The 26,118-nt window shown below is 42.5% G+C and overlaps 5 protein-coding genes across 7 annotated transcripts; 4 read left to right on the top strand and 1 right to left on the bottom strand.

Moving 5' to 3' along the window:
• Nucleotides 1-11: 11 nt before the first annotated feature.
• Nucleotides 12-2,291, bottom strand: hmox1a (heme oxygenase 1a). The gene is made up of 6 exons (XM_013270165.3): nt 2,135-2,291; nt 2,009-2,058; nt 1,769-1,880; nt 1,456-1,671; nt 1,095-1,367; nt 12-918 (listed from the first exon to the last, which is right to left on the bottom strand). The coding sequence occupies exons 2-6, from the start codon at nt 2,056-2,058 to the stop codon at nt 754-756; spliced, it is 816 nt and encodes a 271-aa protein (XP_013125619.1). The 5' UTR covers nt 2,135-2,291; the 3' UTR covers nt 12-753.
• A 1,327-nt stretch (nt 2,292-3,618) lies between these two features.
• Nucleotides 3,619-6,521, top strand: LOC100712092 (piggyBac transposable element-derived protein 4). The gene is made up of 2 exons (XM_003443175.5): nt 3,619-3,959; nt 4,698-6,521. Exons 1-2 carry the CDS (start codon nt 3,826-3,828, stop codon nt 6,367-6,369), a joined length of 1,806 nt encoding a protein of 601 aa, XP_003443223.2. The 5' UTR covers nt 3,619-3,825; the 3' UTR covers nt 6,370-6,521.
• Nucleotides 6,522-7,878: 1,357 nt separating this feature from the next.
• On the top strand, nt 7,879-13,822 carry foxred2 (FAD-dependent oxidoreductase domain containing 2). Of its 2 annotated transcripts, none has more exons than XM_003443174.5 (10): nt 7,879-8,061; nt 9,136-9,353; nt 9,452-9,757; nt 9,842-10,093; nt 10,176-10,484; nt 10,576-10,742; nt 10,920-11,085; nt 12,136-12,362; nt 12,452-12,622; nt 12,994-13,822. In XM_003443174.5, the coding sequence occupies exons 2-10, from the start codon at nt 9,139-9,141 to the stop codon at nt 13,224-13,226; spliced, it is 2,046 nt and encodes a 681-aa protein (XP_003443222.1). In that variant the 5' UTR covers nt 7,879-8,061; nt 9,136-9,138; the 3' UTR covers nt 13,227-13,822. The 2 variants fall into 2 exon arrangements, with proteins under 2 accessions (XP_003443222.1, XP_005468541.1); XM_005468484.2 differs by having other exon boundaries at nt 9,133-9,353.
• A 210-nt stretch (nt 13,823-14,032) lies between these two features.
• ankrd54 (ankyrin repeat domain 54) lies at nt 14,033-18,967 on the top strand. Its single transcript, XM_019358215.2, has 8 exons — nt 14,033-14,734; nt 15,247-15,294; nt 15,974-16,072; nt 16,230-16,301; nt 16,410-16,457; nt 17,594-17,718; nt 17,839-17,946; nt 18,091-18,967. Exons 1-8 carry the CDS (start codon nt 14,344-14,346, stop codon nt 18,163-18,165), a joined length of 966 nt encoding a protein of 321 aa, XP_019213760.1. The 5' UTR covers nt 14,033-14,343; the 3' UTR covers nt 18,166-18,967.
• A 98-nt stretch (nt 18,968-19,065) lies between these two features.
• On the top strand, nt 19,066-26,096 carry hmgxb4a (HMG box domain containing 4a). 2 transcript variants are annotated; one of them, XM_005468483.2, is made up of 13 exons: nt 19,066-19,182; nt 19,806-19,903; nt 20,082-20,218; nt 20,302-20,377; nt 20,476-21,069; nt 21,242-21,445; nt 24,096-24,271; nt 24,361-24,442; nt 24,547-24,611; nt 24,699-24,795; nt 24,883-25,046; nt 25,169-25,291; nt 25,408-26,096. In XM_005468483.2, exons 2-13 carry the CDS (start codon nt 19,867-19,869, stop codon nt 25,450-25,452), a joined length of 1,800 nt encoding a protein of 599 aa, XP_005468540.1. In that variant the 5' UTR covers nt 19,066-19,182; nt 19,806-19,866; the 3' UTR covers nt 25,453-26,096. The 2 variants fall into 2 exon arrangements, with proteins under 2 accessions (XP_005468540.1, XP_019213758.1); XM_019358213.2 differs by lacking the exon at nt 19,066-19,182 and adding an exon at nt 19,572-19,592.
• Nucleotides 26,097-26,118: the final 22 nt, after the last annotated feature.

The raw sequence follows: 26,118 nt of genomic DNA, 5'->3' as shown, positions 1-26,118 counted from the left end.
ATTTGAGAGTATTTCTTTTTTTTGTGTTTGTTTTTTATTAAATGGATCATAAACAGAGACACAATTTGATGAATACAAATGACAAGTAAAATCACTGCTTTGGTTTGGAGTTGACAGATTGTCCAAATTTCCGTCATGATTTCTCTTTCAGAGCCAAACTGAGTAAAGTGCAAACTGTGCATGTCACACACTGTATATAAAAGATGGATGGAGCCTTTGTAATCCCGCTCACTGGTTAGTGAAGCCTCAAGCCTTGCAACATCACAAAATGTAATTTATATTATAGCAAGAATTGAAACTTTAGATGGTGTAAAGTACAGATGTAGCTTCTGGGTTTCAAGATGGAAGCACCTTTTAAATTGCATTCTCTTCAGTGGCCACCAGGGGGCAACCTTGGGTTGCACAACCTTTCATGAGTTCGCTAAACACTATCCTGACTTTTCTGTGGCCCTGATCACTGGTTTGAGGTCATATTCGGTAGAAAATTTAGTCATTTTTGTAAATTAAGAAAATTCTAAGAGGAACAAATAGGTGATGTAACGATAGCTCTGTTCATCTGTATGTCTTAAACTGGTGATTGAGACCTGAACTCAATCAGGACTTCCTTTTAAAATCATTCATATGTCCTCCCCTGCTGACCATTAAAAAGAATGCTGGTTTAAGGAACTTTGCCTTCATTTTTCAAAACCAGAAGCTAAACCCATGTCTTATATACAATCTATGATTCACAACCAGTATAAGTGCAGGTAGAGCCTACAAAGCATACATTCCCACTCCAATAGTGGCCAGCGCAACGCACAGTCCCACGGTGAACTGTACGATGGGTGACGACGGGAGGACGGCCGCTGGGGATCTGTCTTTGTGCTGGTCCGCAGTTTCTGTTGCAACACTCAGCATTTTCTGCAAGTCATCAAAAACCTACGAGGAAACAGGGGGTAAAAAAAAAAAAAGATTAGTGTGTTGGCAGCATTTTGGCTCTACATGCACAAGCTTCAGTTCCTCTTTCAGCTGAGTTCACTGAGAACTGTGGAGCAATTCTTGGTGTCATTTTTGCTCAGCGCTTGCACAGAAAAACTCGTCCTGAGGTCTCTCACCTGTATGTTCAGCTCAAAGGCCTGCACGGCCTCCTCCAGCACCGCGGCCTTCTCCTTCTCCGTCAGCTCGATGCTGTTCATCCGACTCCTGTACAGCTGCTTGAAACGGTTGGGGCTGCTCACGCCGGGGAAGTGGAAGAAGGAAAGCCCCTCTTTGCTGCTCAGACCGAGAGATTTCTGGGTAATCTTTCCCAGGACTTGTCCCCCGGAGAGATCACCGAGGTAGCGAGTGTAGGCGTGGGCCACCAGAAGCTCTGGGTTCTCTCTGCCGATCTGAGAATGTAAGAAGGGGGAAGTGTTGCCCTGGTTCTTGTGTGCTCTGAGTTATAAATCATAAATCATGTCAAAACGCTGTGCTCACCTGTCGCAGTCTGTGGCCATATCTGAGTGTGGCTGCAGGGACGATCACTCTCTTCCTCCACTCTGAGCCAAAAAAATGCTCCAGGTCTCTTTCCAGTGATTCCACACGGGCAAGCTCCTGAGGGAAGTAAATTGGTGCGACGGCTGGATGGGAAGCATTCCTGTCCAGCTCATCTTCCAGAGCCCTGTAGATCTCGTAGAGGGAGCACAGCAGGACCTAAAAGATGCATAAAGATAGAAATTCACTTATAAGACCATTGTAAAGAAAAGGAACAAAAAGTGGTTTGTGTATCCAGCCACTGTGCACACTTCACCTTATACTGAACCAGAGTGATCTCTCCCTTCTGGTAACTCAGCATCAGCTGTGTGTTTTCAGCCCTCACGTGGTTGTCCTTAGTGGCTGCTTTAATCTGCTCTGATAAATCGCTGAGGGCAGAAGGGAAACACAGAAAGGGAACAATCATTCAACATGTCCTAAAATGTCTTTAAGTGCAAAAGCTGCAAATTTCCAGTGATTTTGTTCTGAGAACAACCAGTAAAGTGAACTCCCATACCTGCCGACTTCTCCTGTCTCATTTTTCCTCGCACTCTTCATCGTGTCCATCTGTTCAAATGGTTTCATTGGTTTAGTATAGGTACATAAAATGTAGGATTATACATATATAATGCATTTCACTCACATTCAGTAAAGTGGAGTTGAGTCTTCGATCCTTAGAGCTGGCGGCTGTCAGTGTGTCCGGTCAGTTCCTCTGAACGGTTGCTCCTCAGTGCATGGCCTCTCAGCTCCCTCCCTCCTCTTTTATACAGCTGTGAAGCTCCAGCTGCTGAGTCAAATGGGAAGTGTGATTGCTGAGTCATGCTTCACATGACAGGGGAGATGTGGACGCAGCAGCAATATCAGAAAACATGACGAGGCATTAAAGCTTATTTTCTTGAATCATGTTTGAGCTGACTTTGGCTACATGTGGCTACAGAGTCCTTATGGAGAAACAAAGTAGGATGTAATGTATTCTCAGAACCTGTAGCTATTATCTGTCAATTGTTAGCTTTTGTTGTTGTTGTTGTTGTTGTTGTTTGTTTGTTTGTTTCCATTTAAAAAAAAACACATCCATTAACAGTGACCAGGGGACAAAACAAGAAGTCTTGAACTCAATGTCACAAGAAGCTGGGCTACACCAAGACGCCCCAACAAGACGAGGAGCTTATTTGCTCCAAGTTTGCCTCGCAATATAAGGGCCCCCCAAAAATCTGCTGACTGTATAACTTCTAATAGTTTAGAAGTACATTTTTGTAATTTGTTCATGTAAAAAAATACATATTGCTACATATCAGTGTGTAATAACTCTTGTATAGCTACAACACTGAAAAGCACAATCAAGCTTTATACACTACTGTGCAAAACCACTTTACTTCCAAGGAGACAGACTTTCTTAGTATTCTTTCAGTAGTTCTCCAGGCTTTCTGCAGGTCTTAAAAAGTTGTTCTTCTTTGGACATTGTCTGCTTTTCACTTATTTTCAGTCCAGTCTTTTTAGCGGACTATATTCAGAGGATTTTCTTTTTTAAAATTAAGCAACTTGGCACTGATACCTTAAAGATTCAAGCATCTAGCTCAAAATGTGAACCATTTTTGCATATACACAAAACAGACAACTTTTAAATTAAATCTTCTGACACTTTGTTACAAGCAAAAAACATCAGTGGCAATAGATCTTATGACGTGAGAAATAAAAATTTTAAATGTTTGCTTCAAATTTCCATCAGCATATACAGATGAGGTTGTATTTAAACAGGAAACTGAGCTCTGTAGATTTTTGGTAGCTCTAAAATATCAAAATTCAAGGCTGAAAGCAAAGACAACGGCCACAACAAGCAAACTTTGGCACATATGAGTATCTTCTTATCCGTGACGTCCTCTACCCACTCAAACGCTAGCAGTACTGCAGAGCTCTATATGACCACTCAATGATAATGAACAAAATTTGGCAAAACGTTGCCTAGAAATAATTAAAAATACATTTTCATGTAAATTAAGTTATTTCAGTAAGATAAATTAGTTTTAATAATTTAAGAAGAGAACTTTCCGTCTGGAGGTTATTACAAACAGACATATAAACTAGTGAACTGCTGACTAAGAGCTGTTATACTAACACAGTTGTAGACGACAACAAAACAGCTGTACCATGTTTTAGGGAACTATACCGGAAGTGATGTCAGAACGAAGCAGTCCCTGCCAATTGAAAATTTACCGCCAATAACTGCGCAGAAGAAAAAAAGAGAAAAAAACGAAGAGGAAACAATAACTACTTCACTTTCGAGACGCAAACGACTCTCTTCACAAGAAGAGTTGTGTCTTTTTTCAAAAATCGTGGATGGCTACGATGGCTTCCGACGACGAAGCTGCTCCTGAGCTGCTTGAAAGCGAGGATGAAGGAGAGTCTGGCGCAGAAAGTTTCCTCACGGAGGACGAGCTAGCTTACGATGAGGGGCTCGATCCAGCGGAAGAGTAAGTATACTGTATTTACAAGCTAATGCAGCTTTAGTACGGGCAGAGTTTGATGGTGTTTAGGGCAAACCTGCATGTGCCATAGTAGTCAGGTATAAAATCCTGCAGACCGTAAGCCAGCCATATAAAATATTTAAAAATATATTTTTTAAAAAGTACGTTAATGTATTCAGAGAGAGCTGTGATTGCATGATAATGCACAGGACAGATTTTTGCACTTGGAGAAGACTCATGAATACATAAATGAGGGGTAGAAATGGCATAATATATAAGTGTGGTGTGGCAGGAATAAATAATAAAAAGTGAAGCTTTTGAGTGGTTATAACACAGTTGATGGCAGTAGATCAACATGTGTTTAATTGTGTAGGTGTATTTTAGGGGTTTTGGGTGAGTGAAATGAACGTGTGTGCTATGTTCTTTACTTGCACCTTTGGACTTTATCTGGTGGCTATTAGTCACATTGTGTGTGTGTGTGTGTGTCTGTGGGTGGGTGGGACAGTGGGTTAGGGTTTTAGCCATAGTTTTCATCCCCCACAAGAACACATTCTTGTGGGGGATGGGGCCTTCCAGGCACAGGATATAAGCTAAACCTACACTACAGGTTTCAGTCTGGGTGGGTTGGGGGGAACAGCATCAGGCAATTTCAACCATTCTTTACAGTTTATACTGCATAAGATGTAAACCACAAAAACACTGGCCTGAGATAAATGATCATAATACTTATTCTGCTTCTTTCAGTTTTGATGAACAACAGGATGAGCACACAGAGCCTTGCACCTCTGGCGAAGAAGATGCCAACCACTCTGCTTATTGTGAAGAAGACGGTTCTTCACTTAGAGGCCAGAAAAGAAAAAGATCTCCACATCTGACAGCCAAATCCTGGAAAACAGAGAACGATCCAGACATTTGTCCACCGCCTAACAGGTTCATCCCAGCCCGACCACCCGGACATCAATTGAATTCAAACAACAAACACATGCCGCTGGACCTCTTCAAGCTGTTTCTCAGCAATGAAGCCATTTCAACTCTTTGTGAGAACACAAACAAACAAGCAGCCAAAAACATTGGAAAAGGCAAAAAGTATTCATGGACTGACCTCGACGTCCCAGAGTTCCTAAATTATGTCGGACTCACTTTCTTCTTTTCACTGGTGAAACTGGATAACATCCGTGACTACTGGAAAAAGAACACGATATTCAGTGTGCCGTTTCCGGCTGACGTCATGTCACAGGACAGGTATCGGGCGATATCTTGGAACATCCACATGAGTGATCCAGAGAAAGATGTTGAGAATGACAGGCAGAAGGGAACGCCGCAATACGACCATCTCTTTCGATTGAACCCCCTAATGGACACCATCAAACACGCCTGCAATACGTTTTACCACCCCAGGCAGAACCTTCTGATTGATGAGAGGACAATAGTGAGGAAGAACCACGCTGGAATGATTCAGAAAGGGGCAGCAAAACCAAACAAGTTGGGTTTCAAACTCTTTGTTCTGTCTGACAGCAGCAACGGTTACATCTTGGACTTTGCTGTGTACACTGGAAAGTCACGGTTTGAGTCAGGCACTGGGCTTGCATACGACTCTGTTATGACCCTGATAAAGTCTGCACACCTGGGCAGTGGTTATAACCTGTTTCTGGACAGTTTCTACACCAGTCCAAAACTCTTTAAAGACCTGCTGAGCCTCAATGTTGGAGCGTGTGGAACATACAGAGACAACAGGAGAGGCTGCCCAACAACACATTCAAATGCTCTGAGGAAAAAGGATCCCAAAGGCACCCTGAGGTGGATCCGCGAACCCCCTGTAGTTTATGTGAAGTGGAAGGACTTCTGTGAGGTCAGCATCTGCTCTACAGTCCACCAGGCATTCTCTGGACACACCGTGGAGAGGAGAGTGAAAAGTGAGGATGGCAAGTCAACCGTCGGATCCATTCCATGCCCAACACCTGTCATGGAATATAACAAGTACATGGGAGGTGCTGATATGTTAGAACAGTTGACACAATCCTACTCTGTACACCACAAAACATCACGCTGGTACCGTGTACTGTTCTTACACTTCCTGGAGATTGCAGCCACCAACAGCTTCCTGCTTCACAAGGAGCTCTGCAGAGAGAAACACGAGGAACCCATGACTCACAGGGCCTTCCTGGAGGAGCTGACTGCCCAGCTGTGTGGCGTAACAGTCGCTGTCCCCCCTACCAAGGGCCCGAGTGGCCACCTCCCTGTGCCGATCTCCAACCAACCCGATGCAAGCAAGAGGGCCTCGTATGGACGAAGGACCTGCGTGCAGTGCAGGCTGATAAAGAAGGAATATCAGTCTACCCCCTGGAAGTGTAGGGAGTGCGATGTGGCCCTGTGTCTTATTGCAGACAGGAACTGCTTCGAGGCGTGGCACGATTAATGTCGAGATTTTAAAAAAAGCAGGAAGGAAGGACTTATGTGAAATCAGTGTAAAAGTTATTTCTCTGTTTCTTGGATTGCTTTTTTACCCTTAAAAAACAACTCACGTTCTTTAATTTTGTGTTCTGAAATAAAGTTTTCTCACTTTCAGTACATGCTTGTTTCTTGGTCTTTATGCACGGCAGCACACAGTCTGTTTCCCAAAATGTTTATATGCTTTTTATATTGATTAACCCAGCCACAGAGGTAATATTGATTACCCTGTGCCCTGGGGCACACTGACAGAGGCGAGGCTGCCGGACACTGGTGCCAATGGGCCCTCTAATCACCACCAGTAGGCAACGGGTGAAGTGTCTTGCCCAAGGACGCAACAACCGAGACTGTCGGAGCCAGGGTTCGAACCGGCAACCTTCTAATTACAAGAGCAACTGCCAACTCTTGAGCCACGATCGCCCCCAGTCAGTTACACTTTTAAGTATTTCTATATTAACTTGGATATAAATATACAATCATATCAATTATCTAAAAACTTTACATGTTATTTTGAAAATTTAAAATATATAAATCAACAGATAAGCAGTGCTTAAATTTATAAGACCACCCAGTGTAAGGCTTATGCCACAGCTGCCCTAAATTAACAGTTTTTGAACGGATTTCTGAAACATTTGTGTTTTCTTGTTTTTACCACAGGTGGTCTAATAAATGTGTTAACCCTTTAAAGCCAGAACCATGAAATTATTGCCAGAAAATTCCAAGATTTTGAAAATGGAGTGTTTATTGAACCATCTGACATTTTTTTTTTTAAATAATTCAAAGCACATGAACAATACGTGTTGGTTGGCTATAAAATGCTAGTGCTGCTCAGTCACGTGACCCACCTGCCACTGGGACACAACTTCAACCACAGAGCAGTACATTTAGGTCAGAGTAATGAGTAATATCACAAACTAACCTCCTCCTGCTACCGGTTTTAATACAATTTTTATATAAATAAATACATGTATATAAGAATGTAACTGTACATACTTGTTAGTGTTTTCAAACGGAATTTGTTATCACTTAAGCCTGCAGTACGTTCGCTGCCCACCAGGGGGCCCTTGCCCACACTGCTGGAAAAGCAGTTACAGATAAAGCTACCCAGCAGTGTGTAGCTGTGTAATTAAAGTGCTTTATTCATTAAAGAATAATAATGATGCAATAATATAGCCTATATTATTCCAAAAAGGGGGCACACTGCATCTTGAGTACTTTTACTGTATGGAAGTGTATTATGATGCTAAAATGTTTGTACCTTTACTTACTCCAGATTATGATTTATAGGTAATTGTACTTTAATTACCTATAAGTCAGGTACTTTTTATTTATTTATTTTTTTTAGATAAAATTCTATCAGACACATTTTGAACTGTATTTGTGTAACTGCTGAGTAATTCCCCATTATAAGAGCGCGTCTTTCCTTCCTTTCTCGCCTGCTCCGGTCGTAAACACGCCCCCTGATGCACGCTCCCCTCCATTGGTGTTTGTCATCCGGGGGCGAGCTGGGCTGTGCCAGTGGATTTGTGGAGGACTGCTGCGCCCTCTCGCACAGAGAGATCTGTGTAAGATGCAGGACAGTAAACATGTGGCAGCCGTGACGGGATCGACACGCGGTGAACTCCAGATGCTGCGCGTGAGGGATCGAGCCGTTTGAAAGGTGAGGTGTGAGGTCTCCGTGTTTGACGACGTTAGCTGTTCTCACATCTGGTTGAGCGGGCGAAGGCAGTGGCTGCATCCTCGACGGAGTGATATAACATCGGCTGGAGAGTTCACGGAGAGCCCGGGATCCCCTGCGGAACCTACAGCTGTGTCTCTTAGCGCATTAGCACGGTTTTACCCGCTTCAGCCCGACTAATTATCGCCTTGGGTTCCCTTTAGGTTTTATGCCATGTTATTTTAGGACCGAATATGTTTCTGTGGGTTCATGTGGAGCTCCTGTGGAGCCCGTTCTCCCAAATACCTACGCAGGCTGGGCTCGGACACAGTTAACTTGACCAAACTTGTTCGATATTTTTACAAGAAAAATACGGTTTATCTTAAAATCCAGACTTGTTCTGTTTATAACAATCCAGGTACTATTGAGAATTGTTCATTTATTGAAATAGGTTGGTTTTGTGTGGGGAGGTGGCACATAGGGAGGACGCAAGAGGAAGATGATAAATCAAAACATTCCATCATAAAAAATACAGTGTAGAAAACTGGTTTGGATAAAATTGGGTACGATTTTTAGGTTCGGGTGTAGTGCTGTGCCTTCATACACATGGATTACATCAAGTGGGACTGCACTGCACAAGAACCTGTAAATAGCTTTGTATCAAAACTGATGCTACACCAAAGTTGGCTAAAGATAATTGGAAAAGTGTCGCCTGGACTGATGTGTCTCAGTTTATGCTTCAACATTCAGACGGGGTAAGAATTGGATATAAACAACATGATCCCTCCTGCCTAGTGGTGACGGTTTTGTGGTGTGATGGATATTGTCTTTGGGCCCCTTAGAACCAGCTGAGCATTAAGTAAATGTCACACCCTACCTGAGTGATGCTGCTGTCAATGACCCATCTTCTGACGGCTGCTTCCAGCAGGATAACACAGGATAACACATCATGTCGCAAATAATCTCAAAGTGGTTTATGAAAGTCTAATGTTTCATTGTAATTACCTATATATTCATCGTGTTAATATATATATATATATATATATTTTAATTCCATCATTGACTCATATTCAGCAGGTTATGGATCCGAGCCTTCCTTCTGTCATCCTTCTTATCCTGATTGGCTATGTTTTAAGCTCTTTTGATAACCGCCACCACAATGTCACCCGCCGGTACGACTACTGCGTGCTTGGAGCCGGCCCCGCAGGACTGCAGATGGGATATTTCCTCTCCAAGGCCAGGAGAAACTATGTCATCTTGGAGAGGAACTCAGGACCCGGCAGCTTCTTCAACAAGTAAGGAACTTTGGGCGAGCTTTCAACATAACACACACGTTATCCTCCTGTATAAACTCTGAGGAACGTCTTCTCTGCTTTCTTTTGTGCATGGCAAGGTATCCCAGGCACAGGAAGCTCATCAGCATCAATAAGATCTACACGGGAAGGGGGAACCGAGAGTTCAACCTGCGCCACGACTGGAACTCGCTGCTGAGCGATAAACCCGACCTCCTCTTCAAGAGGGTCAGCGATGAGTTTTACCCGCCCGCTGACGCCTTCCCTCAGTACCTGTCCTTGTTTGTGAGGGAGCTCGGGTTGAGGGTACAGTATGGTGTTGATGTCGGGAGGATCAGGGCAGTGCAGTCTGCGACGGGAAGACACTACATCCTGACTGACCAACATGCGTCAGACTACACGTGCAGGTATTTTGTCTCTTGCTGATCCTCGGAGGAGAAATTTGCATTGGTTTGGATTGCTCTGTTGCACTCTTGTCCTCTCGCCGTCAGCGTCCTCCTGGTAGCCACAGGCCTGTGGGTTCCTCACACGGTGGACTTTGTCGGTGCAGACCTGGTTGAGGGCTATGAGTCCATCTCCACTAACCCTCAGGACTACAAGGACCAGGCTGTGCTCATTCTGGGAAAGGGAAACTCTGCTTTTGAAACAGCCCAGAGCATCTTAGGAAGAGCGAGTCGGGTGCACATGCTCAGTTCCAGCCCTGTTCGCCTTGCATGGCAAACGCATTATGTGGGAGATCTCAGGTAAAATAAAGGATGCTTTCAAAACCATCATTACTTATTATGTCCCATTTTACTTCTTAAACCTGCTCCCCTGCTTATCCAGAGCTGTGAATAATGAGCTGATAGACACATATCAGCTGAAGTCCCTTGATGGGCTGGCGGAGGCACGTCTGGAGAAGATCGTTATCGCTCAACAAAAGGAGGAAGGCGAGAGGAGACTGGCTGGAAAGAAGAAAGAGAAAAGGAAACAGCTGTATCTCATGTTAAATAAGTACATGCACAATAGGAACAGTTTTGATGCAACACAGGAAGAACTGCCGGGGCATCACATCGACAACTTCCCCATGAGAAAACCCTACGATCGAGTCATCCGATGCCTCGGATTCCGGTTCAATTTCAGCATATTTGACAGGTGAAGGCTGATGTTATGTGCTCTTCTTATGCTATCTCAGCACAATATGTAAGATAAGCTTGTTCATATTGTATTAAAAAATTCTCCTCAGCTCCGCCTGCCCACCGAACAGTGAAAATGCCAAAGGGAGGTTGCCTGCGTTGACGCCCTGGTACGAAGGGAAGAACACCCCGGGTTTGTTCGTGCTGGGAACTGCATCTCACTCCAGAGACTATCGCTCATCTGCTGGCGGCTTTGTGCATGGATTCCGTTACACAGGTGACAGACTGCTGTTGTTTTGTGACATTTTGAAATTCCCGTCACCGTTTGTTAAAGGCATTGTGGCATCAGATGATCTATTGCAAATGTAGTTGGTACAACAGAAAAGTGAATTTTGTGCCAGTTCGACCTGTGATCAGGATGATTTTAACATAAAATGTGTTTTGTTTAACACAGCACGAGCTGTACATCGTTTACTTGAACACCGTTACCACAGGAACCCGTGGCCATCAACACAACTGTTGACAACACAGTTGCAGTCATGGATTCTGAAGCGGGTCGACGAGGCCTCGGGGCCATACCAGATGTTTGAGGTGCTTGGAGATGTCATACTTCTTCGAGGGTAAGTATTTATTGCATGCTTGCTTGTTCCAGCTGTTCTCCTTTTTCCCACTCTTGCTCATTCATTTTATTAGGTTACATGTCCTGACAGTCTCAGAACTCATACTGACTTTTGGGGGGAGCGGCTAACTTTTTGGGGCTTCCCGTGTAGTCAAATGCCACTTTTACAAGTAATAAGTCCCCAGTCTAAAACATGGGTATCCATGATCTGATGCTACCTTTCGAATATTGCAGCACCAGGCAGCTCTGTTCCAGTTTTCTGTTGGCAAATTCTGGTAAGCTTGTGTAATCTGTTCCTCAGTTTCCTGTTCTTAGCTCACAGGAGTGGTACCGTTTTTCTTCTGCTGCTGTAGCCCATTTGCTTCAAGGTTTTACATGCTGTGCATTACGAAAAGCTCATCTTCATATCTTGGTTGTTACAAGTGGTTATTTGAGTTACTGTTGCCATCCTATCAGCTCAAAGCAGTCTAATTCTCCTCTGACTTCTGGGATTAACAAGGCATTTTTAGCCAGAGGACAGCTGCTCACTGAACATTTTCTTTAAACTCTAGAGATGGTAGTGTGGGGAAAATCGCATTAGATCAATACATTCTCAAACACTCTGACAACAGCAACAATCCGATGTTCAAAGTCAATTAAATCACATTTCTCCCACATTCTGTTGCTCAGTTTGAATTGTGGGAGGTCAAATTGATCATGTCTACATGCCTAAGCTGCATTGTCAAAAAAATGTGCTTGTATTGTTGAGAAAATGCTTTTATCCTTGATTCTAATCTGCTGTTTAGTCTGTTTTACACTGCTGGAGCTGCAGCTACTAGAACACAGAACATCTGCCAACAATACCTGTTTAATCAATTAAATTAATTTCACTCTGATCTTCCAACAAACTAAACTGATGTCCAGTTCTTTCAATATTAGGCAGTTATTGCCCTTCTTTGCCAGAAGAGTAAAGTCTCCAAACTATGACACCGCCTTACATCATCACAAGAAACAAAGCTGCAGTTGTTAATATTCATTATATATTTTATTCTCCTTTCTACTTGACTCTAAGGTCTCACTGTGAATACTTGGAAGAGTTTCCACTCCAGGCCCTGCCTCAGCTCTCCTCTCTTTCTGGCCACGAGGTCTCCATGCATGGACTAATAGTTGTAGTCATGCAGTATGGGAAGAAGAAAATAGACTATCTGGGGCGCAGCAGGGCAGAAACAGAGTGGACTAATGCTTGGAAATCCAACTTTCTTCACCCTGTTTTATACTACTATAAAACACTACCTTCTGGTGAGTAGGAATGGTGCCACCATCGAAAAAAAGATTTGCTGTATACTTGACAGGGAAAAAATAAAAGGTCATCTTTCTTTTTCCCTCAGTGGAAGAAATGAAGCTACGTCCCAACGGCTGGCCTTTACCGCGCCCCCAAGCCATTCATCACATAGTGGAGGACTTCCTCACAGAATGGGATGCTCCAATATCTCACATCCAGCCACTGCGACGCTTCCTGGAGCACTGCCTCCAGACTGACCTCAGGGCCTTCTATGCAGGTAAAGCACACGTTAACAGCTTATCTGGCCAAAAAAAAGAATGGTATGTTCCTACTATTTCAGTTTTTAAATTTTCCAGAGAAACACGTCTAAGAAAAGAAGAATTCCTGTGAATGAAGCATGCTTTCAGTTTAGGTTTAGGTAGTTGCTCTGCACTGTGTTGGCAATGGTATTGAAGAAGATAAGAGTGAAGGTAATAATAGTAAAAATCACTTTCAGAAAGACGTCTACTGTAATGAAATGTATTCCCTGTAGCTATGTAATTCATTGCTGTAAATTTAAATGGAATTAAGAAATGATCAGATAAATAACATGACTTCTTTTAGCGGGTGGCGAATTGACTCATTCCCTTCTTTCCTCCGGTTTTTCAGAATCCTGCTTCCGCTCATCCCTCACCCACCGCACGCCACCGCTGTTTTGCCAGCAGGGATACCTGAAGCAGCAGGGGATCCCTCGCAACAGCCAGCTGCGACAGCGCGTTCATGACGCAGGACTGACGCACACCAAGCAAGATGTAGGCACATCCGATGCTGACTCAACATTTCCAAATTACCTGGTACCAGCTGGAGCATCCATGTCTTCAGGACTGAAACTTGACTTATGATTGTTTTACCTAAGCGTGCGGCATGCACCTGTAAGATTGTTCAGAATTGCTACCTCCAGCACCTGCAGTCATTACCTCCACGAGGCCAAATCTTTTTTGGACAGAATGCCATCCTACAGATCTGTGTTTCCCAACCTGTTTACCGGCTTGAAACAAAGCAGTTTTTCTTAGAGAGTTCTGCTGCTTGATTGTTTCAACCAAAGACTAATTCTTCCTTCTTTATCTTATTAGTATTAAGTATTAAGTACAAAGTATTAAATAAAACAAAGAACTACAGTTATCCTTTATTATATCAGATTGATATATTTCCTCTTCTGTAAGCTGACTGCTGATTCTTTAGATATATCATGTGACCTCTTAGAGTCAAGACCTGCAGATTGGAAACCACTGCTCATCACTTTAGGGAGAGGTACTCTGTCCCATAAAAGCTCCCAAGTAATTATTCCTCACAAGTGTTTGTATACAGGATGTTGTGTGTTATTTTCATATCATGCAGATCAATATATTGTGTAAAGCTCTACAGGTGGAGGGTGGGTATCACAAATATTTATGCATAAAAATTATGGTAAATGATTAAACAAACATCAAAGAGGAAACTCGAGTTCTTTTTGTTTGTTTTTTGATTTAAATTATTGGCTTTTATGTAACATTAGTGCATTTCTCAGTGCGCATGCCCAGCGCAATCATCGGCCCAGCACTGGGACAGTCTGATTGGCTGCTCGATTGCGATCGTGCCATTGGACGGAAGTGAGTGAGCATCTCTCAATCTGATTGGTAATTCATACTTCGAGGTTGTTGACTGTACTATGGGCGTGGCTTTTATCCGATGAAGTGGAAAATGTGCAATAGGGGACATTTTGGTGTGTGAGGGAAAAAGGCGTCCCCAGTTTAAACACTTTACATTTTTCCAGGATGCAGTGACGCCACCGGGAGAGTAACTGTGTTTTCTGGCGATGTGTAACGGCCCGAAGCGTCGGTGCAAGATAAACATGCTTCAAACGAGGCGGACTCCCGATGCTACTCACGGCTTTATTTCCCTTTAGCTTCAGCAGGAGTTGTAAGGTACCTTATGCAACGAGTGCAGCGCAAAAATAGCTTCTCTATGCCAAGATAAAGTATGGACGGGTGGAGCGCTATCCCTGCCTCAGATAACGACCCGTCCAGCTCGGAGGGGGAGTACATGGTGGAGCAGGGACCCGAAGAGGAAGCGGCGGGCAGGGAGCAGCAGCAGCAGCAGCAGCGGGGTAACGTGGACGGGATGGACGACATGGGCAACGGTGCTGTCGGGTTTGGGATGAGTGGGACAGGGGAGGGCAAAGTGGTGCTGGGTCGACTCGGACAGAGAGACGACAAAGAACTGAGGTACCTGCACTTGCTGTGGGAGCCGGGGCGAGGAGAGTTTGGTGCGGGTGATGTGGCGAGCAAGCTGGGGAAGATAACGGGGAGCAGGGCCAGGAGGCACCACAGAGCCGTGCGGAACCTGGGTCCCATTGGTAAAGATGTTTATGGTAAGGAACGGTATGGTAAAAGAAATGGTGTGTGCGGAGTTGTAGTTATGTGTTTGAAAATGTCGCTGCAAACACAAACTAAGTAGTGCTGTGCAAAACTGCAAGTGTTGGTATCGATCCGATACCAAGTAAATACAGGACCTACGTTGCCGATATCTATGCTTTTAACCTATAACCTTTATAAAGGTTATGTCATGAGATGAATCATCATCAATTTGCAAATTCTTTTGAAACTAACTAACCAGCACTAACTCATACTGCTAATGTCACATAAACTGAGAGCTGATATGGTCTCTGTGAAAATGCATGTCAGTAAGTAATGCATGCTGAGAAGATGTGTCAAAGTGAATAAGAACATAATTCTCAGTGCTGACGTTCTTATTCCTGTGTTGTTAATTGACAAAATGCTCCTCTATATAAGGTCTCACATCTAATGCAGTGCAATTTGCTTCTTTCCATGAAATCCGGAAGAAATACTAACGTCCCTATCACTGAATGTTTTCTTTTAACAGCTGCCAAAAGACTGAGGGAAGCAGCAAACAGCAATGATATTGACACAGGTAAGAACAATGATCTTTTTTATGTAGCAGATTAAAACAGGGTTGACAGACGGGCAAAAGCCAGAATATTAAATTTAAAAAGAAAGCCTGACATTAGAGCCAAAAACAGAACAGGGTTACATTAGAGATTACATGGAAAACACGGCATAGACATACATGAAAGACAAATTGTCAACATAATTACTAATACTAACAGAAATGTGCTTTTTGTGAGCCTTGGCTTTTAAATGTAATTTTTACTCTTGGAATAGCCAGTAAAACTCAGTAAAACACTGAGACATGACCACATGGTAATTAACAGATAATGCATCAGCACAAATGCCACCAACGACATTGACCACTTCAGTGTAGGTTACGTCATAACTTTCACAAAGATTCACCCCAGAAGTTAAAATCAGGCCTAAAGATAAACTCTACAAGGAGAAAGGTCAGGATTGAGGTGATGTGATGACATCTGCTAAAACATCAGAAAGCCTAGCTGCTGCATTTTTAAGTAGTTGGAGGTAAGTGAGTGACTTTTCATTTTTACCCAGAAGGAGAGAATTGCATGGGGTCTTGCTTAAACAAAAGAAAAGCATGGATGAATACAGTAAAACACCTTGCGAGCACTGTCTGGGAGGAATGACTTCAAGTTGTGTTTTCCTATTTCCTTTTTTGAAATTCATAATTTCTTCCCCAGTCCGAAAGCTCCTGCAAGATGACATAGACCCCTGTGCAGCAGATGACAAAGGAAGGACAGCTCTTCATTTCTCTTCCTGCAATGGCAATGAGAGCATCGGTAGGTTGGAGGATTATTTGTTTCTGGCTGTCAGTGGCAGATTTTGTTTACTGTGCTTCATATAACTCTGACTGATACTCATAAATATCCTTACCTTTACCTAAATTTAATATCAGTTGATCATTGTTCTTTCCCAATGTCTGTTTTACGTTTATAGTGCAGTTGCTGCTGAGCCACGGTGCTGACCCCAACCAGCGAGACAGTCTGGGGAATACCCCCCTCCATCTGGGTAAGAGACCATGACCCAGAAAACTCAAAACTAAAACTGAAGTCATATTTCTGCATCGGCTCCTGTATTTCTTTCACAATTCTCCTTTTTCACCCCATGTTCCTACAGCGGCCTGTACCAACCATGTGCCTGTAATCACCACACTGCTAAGAGGAGGTAAGACTTTTGTACAGCAGCTACATTCTCCATCTTTGTGAAACAATTACCAGAGCTATATTGCTTTAGATATTATAAGGAGGAGTATCGCCCTAAGGAAACGTGTAAGAATTGATGCATGTTTCTTTGTAAGCACTTGGAACAGTGGAAATGGGGATGGAGTACTCCAGTTACAATGACATGTGTTTTTTACCAGTGTAGTTTGTTCCAAAAAAACGTAACGCTCAAGTCTGGGAGATTATTAAAATCCAGTGCATATGCATCAGCCGATCAGAGATTTGTCTACCAGCTGCTAATAATTCACCACAGAGTGTCCTAATATGGTAATACACCAGACAACATGCAGTACAATGTGGTGTTAGTAGGGTTTTAGTTAGCCAGCTTGCTGTAAATTAGACATGATACTTGACTCTGGCAGTGGCTAATTTATGGTGTTAGCTAATAAATTAATAAAGTACACAAGCTAATATTAGCCTGAAGAAAGACAGCTTGAGACAGGTTTTGAGCATGGACTGAGTATGTAAAACATGGACATAGCTTCCAGATCTGAAAAACTATGCAAATATGGAAGCGTCCGGAACCTGACTCTTTTTAATGGCCACAATGAGGCGACACATCTGGTTTTATAGAAATCTATGAAATAATACTCCCAGCTCCCTTGATCAGTACACTCACTTTATTATGTGACTGAGCCTCCATCAGCTGTCAGTATTCTTGTTTCTTGGCCCTACTGGCCCTCACTCTTCACTTCTGGTTTCAGAACTGCAAGAAACCTTCATAACAGGGTTTCGCTAAACAGTTGGTGATGTCACAGTGACTTTGTCCATCTTTTATATACAGTCTCTGGTATTGATCTACAACACCAAATGAGGCTCTTGACTCAAATGCCCTGTGGATGTCTGTTGTTTTTCCCCAAATTGTGCCATATTCCCATCTGGCCAGAAGGGCCTCACTACAAAAAAATCAAACCATCCATGTAGCTCATATGTTGGACAGGAAACACAATCACTCTTCATAGGTGCCATCTTTAATCTGAGTTAATTATTGAGGAAATGTGATGATAATTTCATTAGAATTTAAAGGCAATTGAAGGTAATGGGTAAATGAGAGGTTTGTTTGTCATTGTTTTTCTTAAGGAGCCCGCGTGGATGCCCTTGATCGAGCTGGCAGGACCCCACTGCATCTAGCACGCTCTAAGCTGAACATTTTGCAGGAGGGAGATTCACGCAGCTTAGAAACACTGAGAGGGGAAGTCACACAGGTAGAAAAAGCCTTTACTTTCTTAGAATAGTAGATGCAAACTGAATTTGGAAACACACAGTCTGACTGTCCCGCTCTCCCCCATTGATGGAGATTTTTTTTTTTTTAATCTGCCTGTCAGATTATTCAGATGCTGAGAGAATACCTGAATTTAATGGGCCAGAGTGAAGCTAAAGAGAGGCTGGAGCACATTTCGACACAGTTGGAGCACACGCGCACCAAAGAGCAGGTGAGACCTCATCACTCAGTCTTCAATTCTCCTATTCAGATGGATACATAATATTTGGACAATGCAACTAAACTTTAATATGTGTTTTAGATTTGCATTTTTTTTTCTCACCAGCTCTTTCACAGTTTTATGGTTTTCTTACAGGTGGATGAAGTGACTGACTTATTGGCCAGTTTTACATCACTCAGTCTACAGAAACAGAATTTGGGCGACAGGTAGAAGATAAAACACTGAAGAAGTGAAACTCAGCGCCTCTTTTTTTTTTTTTTCTTTTTTTTTGCGGCAACAAGCTTCTGCTTCACTAACTTCGACCTGGCCAGCACGAGCTGAACCACCAAGCTGTGGTCGTCTCTTAAACTGAGCGTTAAGATAAATTGCCCTTTGGAACAGTTGTACTTTTTGTTATATATGTTTGTTTTGGTAATTATTTGGTTGTTCTCAAACTGTGGGCTGTGCCCCACTGGTGGGGTAAAAAGCCACTGCATGTGGCTTCATATGTATGTGTGTGTGTGTGTGTTTAAATGAGTGTTATTTGATGTTATGCTGACGTTTTTATTTTTAAATTAATGAATGCCAAAAATTGTGCGTTTTGGTGCTTGAACTTAAACAACGGTGAGAGTTTTGCAGTTTGTCCAGAGTGCCAGGGTGCTAACAATGCTACACAACATTATTATCTTGGCCAAAATGATTAGATGCTAATCATATAAAAACCCCCCTCACCAGGACAAAACACACTGAGAACAGGAAGCTAGTGGAAGTGCTGCAGCGCGAGTGACAGCATTTGAGTCAACGTGCGATTGTGTTTGTGTGCTCATGTTAATTTCTTGCAGGTTACCAGTAAAGATGATTTGAGACAAAATGATTTAACATTTATCACTGTTGTGATTTTTGGTTCTTATGGGCAGCCTCTTTGTATCGTTGCCTTTTTCTCTTGTGTTGCATGTCTGTGTGAACTGTACTGTAAGATTGACTTGGTTGTTAGAAACTGATGTAAAACAATAAATTGTTATCTTTGGCTATATGCATAGTATTTTTGTCTGTGTCTTTATATTTGAGGGCCTTTGTAGTTGTCATTTGTTTCAGTGGATACAGCGATTTAATCAAAGGCTTGCTAGTATGGCTACTTTTACGCCGATTGGCTACGTTACCTAAGTCCCTCCCCTCGCACCGACGCGTATTGTCTCGCCGATACTAAAGATGGCGACGGGACCCGCGTAAATTGGAGATCTCTTGGAGGTAGTAAAATTTATTTTTCCTCACCTCCCGGTGTTTGCAAACTACACATTCTAGCACTGCATAGGAGATGGAGACAGGAGCGGAGTTAAACGCGTGCCCGCGGGTCTCTTTTGTCCACTTCAGCTGACCGCGGCCCAGCTTGTGGGGAAAGCCTCGGGCTTTCCTTAGCGGTGTTTGCCGGCTAGCTCAAGGCACACTCGGCATGACTGATTGGGAGCCTTTAAATGTTGGGAAGCGACAGTGTCAAAGTGGATAGAGAGGGGGGTGTGTTTGTGTATCTTTACGAAAGTAGGCGGGAATTTTTTTAGCTGTAATTTTCTGTAACTCTTTATATGAGTGAGGCCATATTATAAATGCAGACACAAATAGTATTTTTCCTGAAGTAACTGCTACTCATTGAGCACTTTTAGGTACATCCAAGCTGCTTAGAGGGCTGAGTGTAGGATTAACCGGGAATAGTTAAAGCAAGACATAATCTGTTTGCAAGGAAATTATACCTGACTATTATTTTCACTTGTAACATTTACTGCAACTGCTCTGACTCGCTTTTCCCCTGGTGTTGATATGTTATTTAATGTCTGGACTAGTGTTTGATTTTTGCTCTTGGTGTTTTTACTTAACAGGTCTGTGTGTTGCCTTGGTGTTGTCTGACATCTCATATCAAGTGTGGTTAAAGGGGAGACCATGGCTTTTGAGGAGATCAAGGGTAGAGAAGCCATTGGTAATGAAGTGTGACTTATTTTCCTTTTGCACACCCAGAAACACAAACGAACTGTAACAAAACTGCATTTTAGTCTAATCGCTGCTCTTCTGAACGAGATGCACATGTGATCAGAATAATTAGGGGGTTTTTTTTCTTGTGGAAGCGAGAAATATGACGTGGATTTTGTGCATTTTAGATGTGGGAATGGAGGGAGACAGGGGGCTCGTGGCTGGTCGCAGCCAGAGGGAGAAGAGGAGGTCGTACAAAGATCTGTTGAGGGAAGAGGAAGAGATTGCTGCTGAAGTACGGAAGTCTTCCAAGAAAAGGCCAAAGGTAAGTTATTTATCATCAGTAGCTCACCGTCAGTGTTCATGATGGAAGCTATTTATTATGGTTTTGATATTTTTTTAAATCAGGATTCAGAACTTTTCATGCTGGGAGGAGAATCGCACAAAAAGAAGAAAAAGCATAGCGATGACTACTATTACAGAGGTGAGTGCTTGTGTTTTAATTTAACACTGGGAAGATATATTGTCATGTTGTGTTTTTGTAATTGTGTTTGTGTTTTTCTTCCTTTTTTCTCTCAATAGACCATGATGGTTCAGGCCCTCCTCCCCACAAGAAGAAGCACAAGTCCGCGGACCGCTCCCCGCCCATTTCTTCTCCCTCATCATCCCATCCCACAGATACGGCGATGGGCCTCCTGCAGGCTATCACCTCTCCCCTGGCCACAGGTTCAGACCCCAGCCCCCACTTGCATAAGAAGCCCTCCTACCCGTCCTTCTCTTCGCACTCTTCCAAGGACCGCAAACGTGAGAGCAGCGGCGGCGGAAGCACAGGGAGCCATTCTTCTTTTTCTCACTCCCGTCCCACCTCTTCGTCATCATCTTCCTCCAAGAAGCACTCCTCCAGCTCCTCTTCCTCCAAATCCTCTCTGTTCCACGGCGGTGCCCCCAAAGAAGAGCCCTTGACATTACGTGAGGCGGATGGGCTGAAGATGAAGCTCATCATGTCGCCAGAGAAAGAGGAGGGAGAGAGCTTCCCATTCACGCCGCACTCCTCCAAAGGAGGGGGGAAGAAGGAGAAGGATCGGGAGGGGGCACTACCTTCAAAGTCGCCCAAGAAGAAGCTGCAGCAGAATAGAGATCCGCTGCCTGTGGTGGGGAAAGAGGTGGAAGTGGAAGGTAGGATGAATCTGTACGTTCGACCAAAAAATGTTCAAATTTGGACTAATCACTTACCAAAAAAAGTCTGACTTAAGACTTTTGCACAGTTCTGTATACACAGCACACTATCCACTTCCTCAGTTTTTATTTTTTCTTAAATTAATATTTGTTATTCTACTCTGGTATGAAGGACATTATGGAGGTGGCATGGGAGATGAAAGCTCTTCTTCTGGGGCAGAACTGGAGGCAGGTGAACTGGTTATAGACGATTCATATACGCACTTGTCAAAAAAGAAGAAGAAGAGCAAGAAAAGCAAAAAGAAAAAGGACAAAGAAAAAGACAGAGACAAGGATAAAAGTGGGAAGGACAAGAAGCACAGCAAAGGATTTAGCGGTGAGTTCACTCAGAAGCATTTTTTTGGAAAGACTTTGTCCTGCATTTTTGGTATTGGAATCAAACTGTGGAAACAGAGGCGTCTCTATTGTTTATACATGATCATAAAAACAGAGTTTACACTTTTTGAGCCGTCTTTACTAGTTAGCCAGCAAGCCAGACTCATGTCTAGCTGCCAGCAGTTATTGTGGTTTTATGCCAACATTTAATAATTGGTTTCCTTATGGCTGACAAGAGGAAACCTGCTGCATCAGGGTTTCACTTGGAAAATTTAGCTTTAGTCAGCTTCAACTCTGCTCATGGTTTTTGTTAGTTGTTCAAAGTGTCAGCATAACTGTAACCATAACTGTTAACAACATAACAAGTGCTGATTTACTATACTAATACACTTTTCTAATGTTAGGAACATTAGGAAATGCACTAACATTGATACAGTGATACTTAAATTCCTTGTTTTACAGAGTAGTTATACCAAAGTCATGCGCTTTGGTATAACTACCCTGAGTCATGGTGTTAATGTGGTGCAATCAGTCTTTCAAAAAACGCAGCTAAATGCAATACACTAAGTTAAAAAAAAATAAAATAAAACATCAGGGCACTCCAGAAAACTCAGCATTCTCTAAAAATAGTTTAGGCTTAAGCGAAGTGGCCAACAGGACTGGCTAAATATGAAACTTTTTCCACCTCAAGTCAGGTAACAGTGTATGTCTGTATAAGTCTGTAGTTACTTGAGATACAGTTAGCTTCAGTTTATGCTCTATTTAAAATAGTAGTATAGTAACATACTGTCAAATGTCAAAATCAAATCCGCTGTCATTGTGTTGGTAAAAAGACAGGAAAAAAACAAACCGCTGCAGGGCGATAATGAGTTAATTTGGAAAGTATTTCAGTGCTCGACAGCGTGAGGAGGGCAAGTGGAGCCTGAGCTGTTCCTCTCTGGGTGACAGACACATTTCTAGGGCTAGCAAACTAAATGTGTCAGGTACAAAACCTCTGTCTGTCTGATATCCTCTGTTTTCAGTAAGCATTTTTAAAATCAGCTTCCTATGTTCAGGTTCAGTGTTCACCTCAGGTCAGTGAGGCATAGGTTAGTGATTGCAAAATCACTAAAAATGCAACTGAAGTCATTAAAAATCATGAAAGCAGAGTTCAGCATGAAACAAGGATCAGCAGTAACCACACAATGCAACTGTAATAGAATATACAATGATAAAGATAAAACAAACTACACTGTGCATAGTGTTCAAAATAAAGATAAACATAAAACTGAGATAAAAATGTGATCAACAAAAAAGAATAAACAACTGTGGAAAGAGTATATTGTTGTCATCTCAAGTACATTAAGATAAAAACTAGTGCGTGAAGTTAGCAAACAACATTATGACAAACAGTCTGAGCAGACTGATGAATGGGACCTGACCGGTTTGAATGTCACATGATGTGATTTGTCTTCTGATTAATGCTGTCAACACAGTGGCTTTTGATGACAAAGGGAAATGGCATTTGAAGGTTTCTGCCAGGAAACTCTGCTTTCGAGGACACTGTCGAGTGTGGGATTTAGCTATGTTTGAAGCATGAGCATTTCATTATCCTTTAGTTCTCACCGAGAGCTTTCGCAAATGATATCAAGGAAGGAGGTGGCATTTAGAGGCTGAAGTCTTTAAAAGCTCTTTGTATTATAAACACAGCTGTAACGTTGGCAGAGGAAAAGCCAGTGATTCTTTTCCTATTCACTGCTGCTATATTTTACAGCACGCTTAAGCTGAAATGAATTGATGTGACTGCTGAAGCTTTATAGCTTAAAATGATGTAGGTTAAACAGCAGCCACCACCTCTTTTTCTAGTAGTGATACTGGCCTGCAGGCATGTTTAAAGGGTGGGGTTAGTCATGAGGTCCCTCTCTGAGTTAGTCACTTTGAAGCACTTTGAACTAAATGTGAGCTAAAAACCACTGGGAGGAGGGTGCTATAGGCTCCAGATTCTCAATAACAATATTTCTGATGATACTGATGATACAGAAAAATGTTACTTGCATTCAGCAGCATTTATAAGTGTAAGTAAATAAAGGTTATTTGCCATCCTTCTTTTCCAGTTAGCTACTGTCATTAGTGGCAGTCAGCAGCTGCACAATATTGTTAGTGATTTAAAAAAAAAAAATTCCACCTGGGATGTTGGATCTTGGGTTGAGCTTTTTTTTTTTTTTTTTTTTTTATTATAAAGCTGCTTAAAGCCCAGCGTTCCCACCATCTAACCTAATCGGTAATTTCCTCTTCCTGTCATATGGAGTGAATTTGTTTGCTTTTAGACTGCACAACACCAACTGCCAGTATCTCCTCCTTCATAGTCTGGTTGCACTTGATCGCGTGTTTGTGGTTTCCACTTTTAGCAGGAACAGTTTTCTTGCATATTTTGCAAAGCATTGTGCTTTGTTTGAGGCTGTTTCTGGTACTAAACCGTCATCAGAGAAGAACACAGGATTGTGTCATTGTTTCCTTAGAGGAGAATTAATGCAGTTATTGGGCAGTTGAATTGATGAGTATTAATACTGACTCTATCCATAATAATGTTTCACAAAAGGGCCCATTTCTTTTCTAAAGCCAGTGTAGTTAACTCTACATCTGCCCATTTATCTTTGTATGACTGTCACCAGACTCATCAAAGAGCCACAGTCACTCCCATCCCACAGTCACTCACAGTGCCGTGGGGCCTATGTATGCCATGGGCACGCCGATCCCTCCACACCACCACCAAGGTAGCGACGGTACGACAGAGAAGAAGAAGAAGGAGGACAAAGATCGAGACAAGCACGAGAAGGATAAAGATAAGGTGAAATAGTATTTAGTTACATTTGTCGTTCTTTGTAAGTAAATGTTAATGATGTGCTCAATTGTTGTTGTTTTTTTTCTGTCATCAAGCCCAAAAAGAAAAACACAACAGCGTATCAGGTGTTCTGTAAGGAGTACAGGGTCAACATAAATGCAGAACAGCCGGGACTAGGTGAGGAAAAACTTTGAAACACAGTATAATTTGTGATGAAGTACTTTAAATCTAACAGTAAGAAACCCATATAAACTGTATGTGTTTGCATATTTAATCTGAAGTGTTTGGCGAACTGAGTAAAAAATTGGCAGAGGTTTGGAAGGCGATGCCCGAAAAGGACAAGCTGGTAAGTTTTTGTCTTTTGCTATAATCCAGTGTGGCTTACATGCCTTTAAGTGCTGGTGGTGTGCTTCATGTGTATGTTTTTCTGTAGGTTTGGAGGCAGAAAGCTCAGTATTTGCAGCACAAACAAAACAAAGCTGAAGCCACGACGGTCAAACACAAGACGTCCAGCGAGACCAAAAGCAAAGGTATATTTGACTGTGAGGGCGGTGGTTTGCGTCCACTCACTGTTGGATCTTTGCTTGCTGTCTGTAAGTGCCGTTTTCTCTGTAAAGTTGCAGGGACATCGACAGGAGTGGTGTCTCCAACCAGAGCGCCTGGCACCATGTCCCTGTCCCCGGCTCGAGTCCCAGATGTCGATCCCATCGATGCAGCGGCTCACCTGCAGCTGCTGGGAGAGTCTCTGTCCCTGATTGGACATAGGCTACAGGAAACAGAGGTGAGTTTTAAATGCGCACACCTATAAAAGCTTTTATCTAGAAATGAAAGCATAAATGCAAATTTTTAAATTGAATTCGTTGATGTGCAATGAAACCAGTAAGGCATGTTTTCTCACACTAGGGGATGGTGGCTGTATCCGGGAGTTTGTCTGTTCTTCTGGACTCTATCTTGTGCGCGCTGGGCCCGCTGACCTGTCTCACAGCACAGATACCACAGTTAAATGGATGTCCTCGAAACGTCCTGGTATTGTACCATCAACTTCATTGAATTCTTCACAGTACTGTTTTTGATAACCGTTCACTGTATAATATGTGGTTTTTATCGCAGCCTGCTAACAAAGCTCTGTCTCCTTCTGTCAGTCAAATACGTTGGACAACATCGCCTACATCATGCCTGGACTTTGAGGAGAAGATGACTAGGAATCTGGAGGAAACACTTGACCAGGGAGATCCTTCGGACTTTAATTTAAGCCTCGGCTTTGCATTTGAAGAATGTGGATATTTCTAGCATCTACGTGTTTTTAAAGTGTATTTTTTTAAGAACTTGTTTCTCTTAGTTTTCTAATTGCTGTATTTTTAAATGGAACATTTTACTGAACATGTTAATCTTAAAAGGCACGTCAGCTTGGTTTTACTGTTACTGTACAACTGTCTGTTTTATGGATGGATGTAGTGGACTGAGTGTGTGTGTGTGTGTGTGTGTGTGTGCTTAGCTCTTCAGTGGGACGTTAATTGCGTGACAGTTCAATACATGTCTACATATTGAACTTTTTTCTTTTTTACAGAAGTGTACAGAAACCTTTAAGTTCCCTGCTCATCACTGACATAATGTAATATATTTCACATCTGCTTAGTTGTTCTTTTATTCTGTATAAATGAATCATTTTATACATTTAATATTTTACTGTGTATATAACATGTGAAAACTTGATAGACTGCACCTTTAGGTGTGACTTTGTTGTAGTGAAGAGCTGTTCCAACAATTCACCGCCGGCTTAAACTTGAACCATGTGGCAACATTAAAATGATCACTTCCCAGATTCAGCTGATATTTTTTGCCCATGCTTCCAT

Source organism: Oreochromis niloticus, linkage group LG4 (assembly GCF_001858045.2).
Source record: "Oreochromis niloticus isolate F11D_XX linkage group LG4, O_niloticus_UMD_NMBU, whole genome shotgun sequence".
Lineage (NCBI taxonomy): Eukaryota > Metazoa > Chordata > Actinopteri > Cichliformes > Cichlidae > Oreochromis > Oreochromis niloticus.
This window is presented reverse-complemented; position numbering and strand designations above follow the sequence as displayed.

Excerpts from the sequence above, each read along its gene's own strand:
- hmox1a (XM_013270165.3), bottom strand. The coding sequence starts at position 2,058 with ATGGACACGATGAAGAGTGCGAGGAAAAATGAGACAGGAGAAGTCGGC. Across the intron at positions 1,881-2,008 it reads GAGACAGGAGAAGTCGGCAG|CGATTTATCAGAGCAGATTA; the intron begins GTATGGGAGTTC and ends TTCTGCCCTCAG. Across the intron at positions 1,672-1,768 it reads TCACTCTGGTTCAGTATAAG|GTCCTGCTGTGCTCCCTCTA; the intron begins GTGAAGTGTGCA and ends TGCATCTTTTAG.
- LOC100712092 (XM_003443175.5), top strand. The coding sequence starts at position 3,826 with ATGGCTACGATGGCTTCCGACGACGAAGCTGCTCCTGAGCTGCTTGAA. Across the intron at positions 3,960-4,697 it reads GGGCTCGATCCAGCGGAAGA|TTTTGATGAACAACAGGATG; the intron begins GTAAGTATACTG and ends TGCTTCTTTCAG.
- foxred2 (XM_003443174.5), top strand. The coding sequence starts at position 9,139 with ATGGATCCGAGCCTTCCTTCTGTCATCCTTCTTATCCTGATTGGCTAT. Across the intron at positions 11,086-12,135 it reads GATGTCATACTTCTTCGAGG|GTCTCACTGTGAATACTTGG; the intron begins GTAAGTATTTAT and ends CTTGACTCTAAG. Across the intron at positions 12,623-12,993 it reads CCTCAGGGCCTTCTATGCAG|AATCCTGCTTCCGCTCATCC; the intron begins GTAAAGCACACG and ends CCGGTTTTTCAG.
- ankrd54 (XM_019358215.2), top strand. The coding sequence starts at position 14,344 with ATGGACGGGTGGAGCGCTATCCCTGCCTCAGATAACGACCCGTCCAGC. Across the intron at positions 16,302-16,409 it reads GAATACCCCCCTCCATCTGG|CGGCCTGTACCAACCATGTG; the intron begins GTAAGAGACCAT and ends ATGTTCCTACAG. Across the intron at positions 17,947-18,090 it reads ACACGCGCACCAAAGAGCAG|GTGGATGAAGTGACTGACTT; the intron begins GTGAGACCTCAT and ends GTTTTCTTACAG.
- hmgxb4a (XM_005468483.2), top strand. The coding sequence starts at position 19,867 with ATGGCTTTTGAGGAGATCAAGGGTAGAGAAGCCATTG. Across the intron at positions 21,070-21,241 it reads GAAAGAGGTGGAAGTGGAAG|GACATTATGGAGGTGGCATG; the intron begins GTAGGATGAATC and ends TCTGGTATGAAG. Across the intron at positions 25,047-25,168 it reads ATAGGCTACAGGAAACAGAG|GGGATGGTGGCTGTATCCGG; the intron begins GTGAGTTTTAAA and ends TTCTCACACTAG.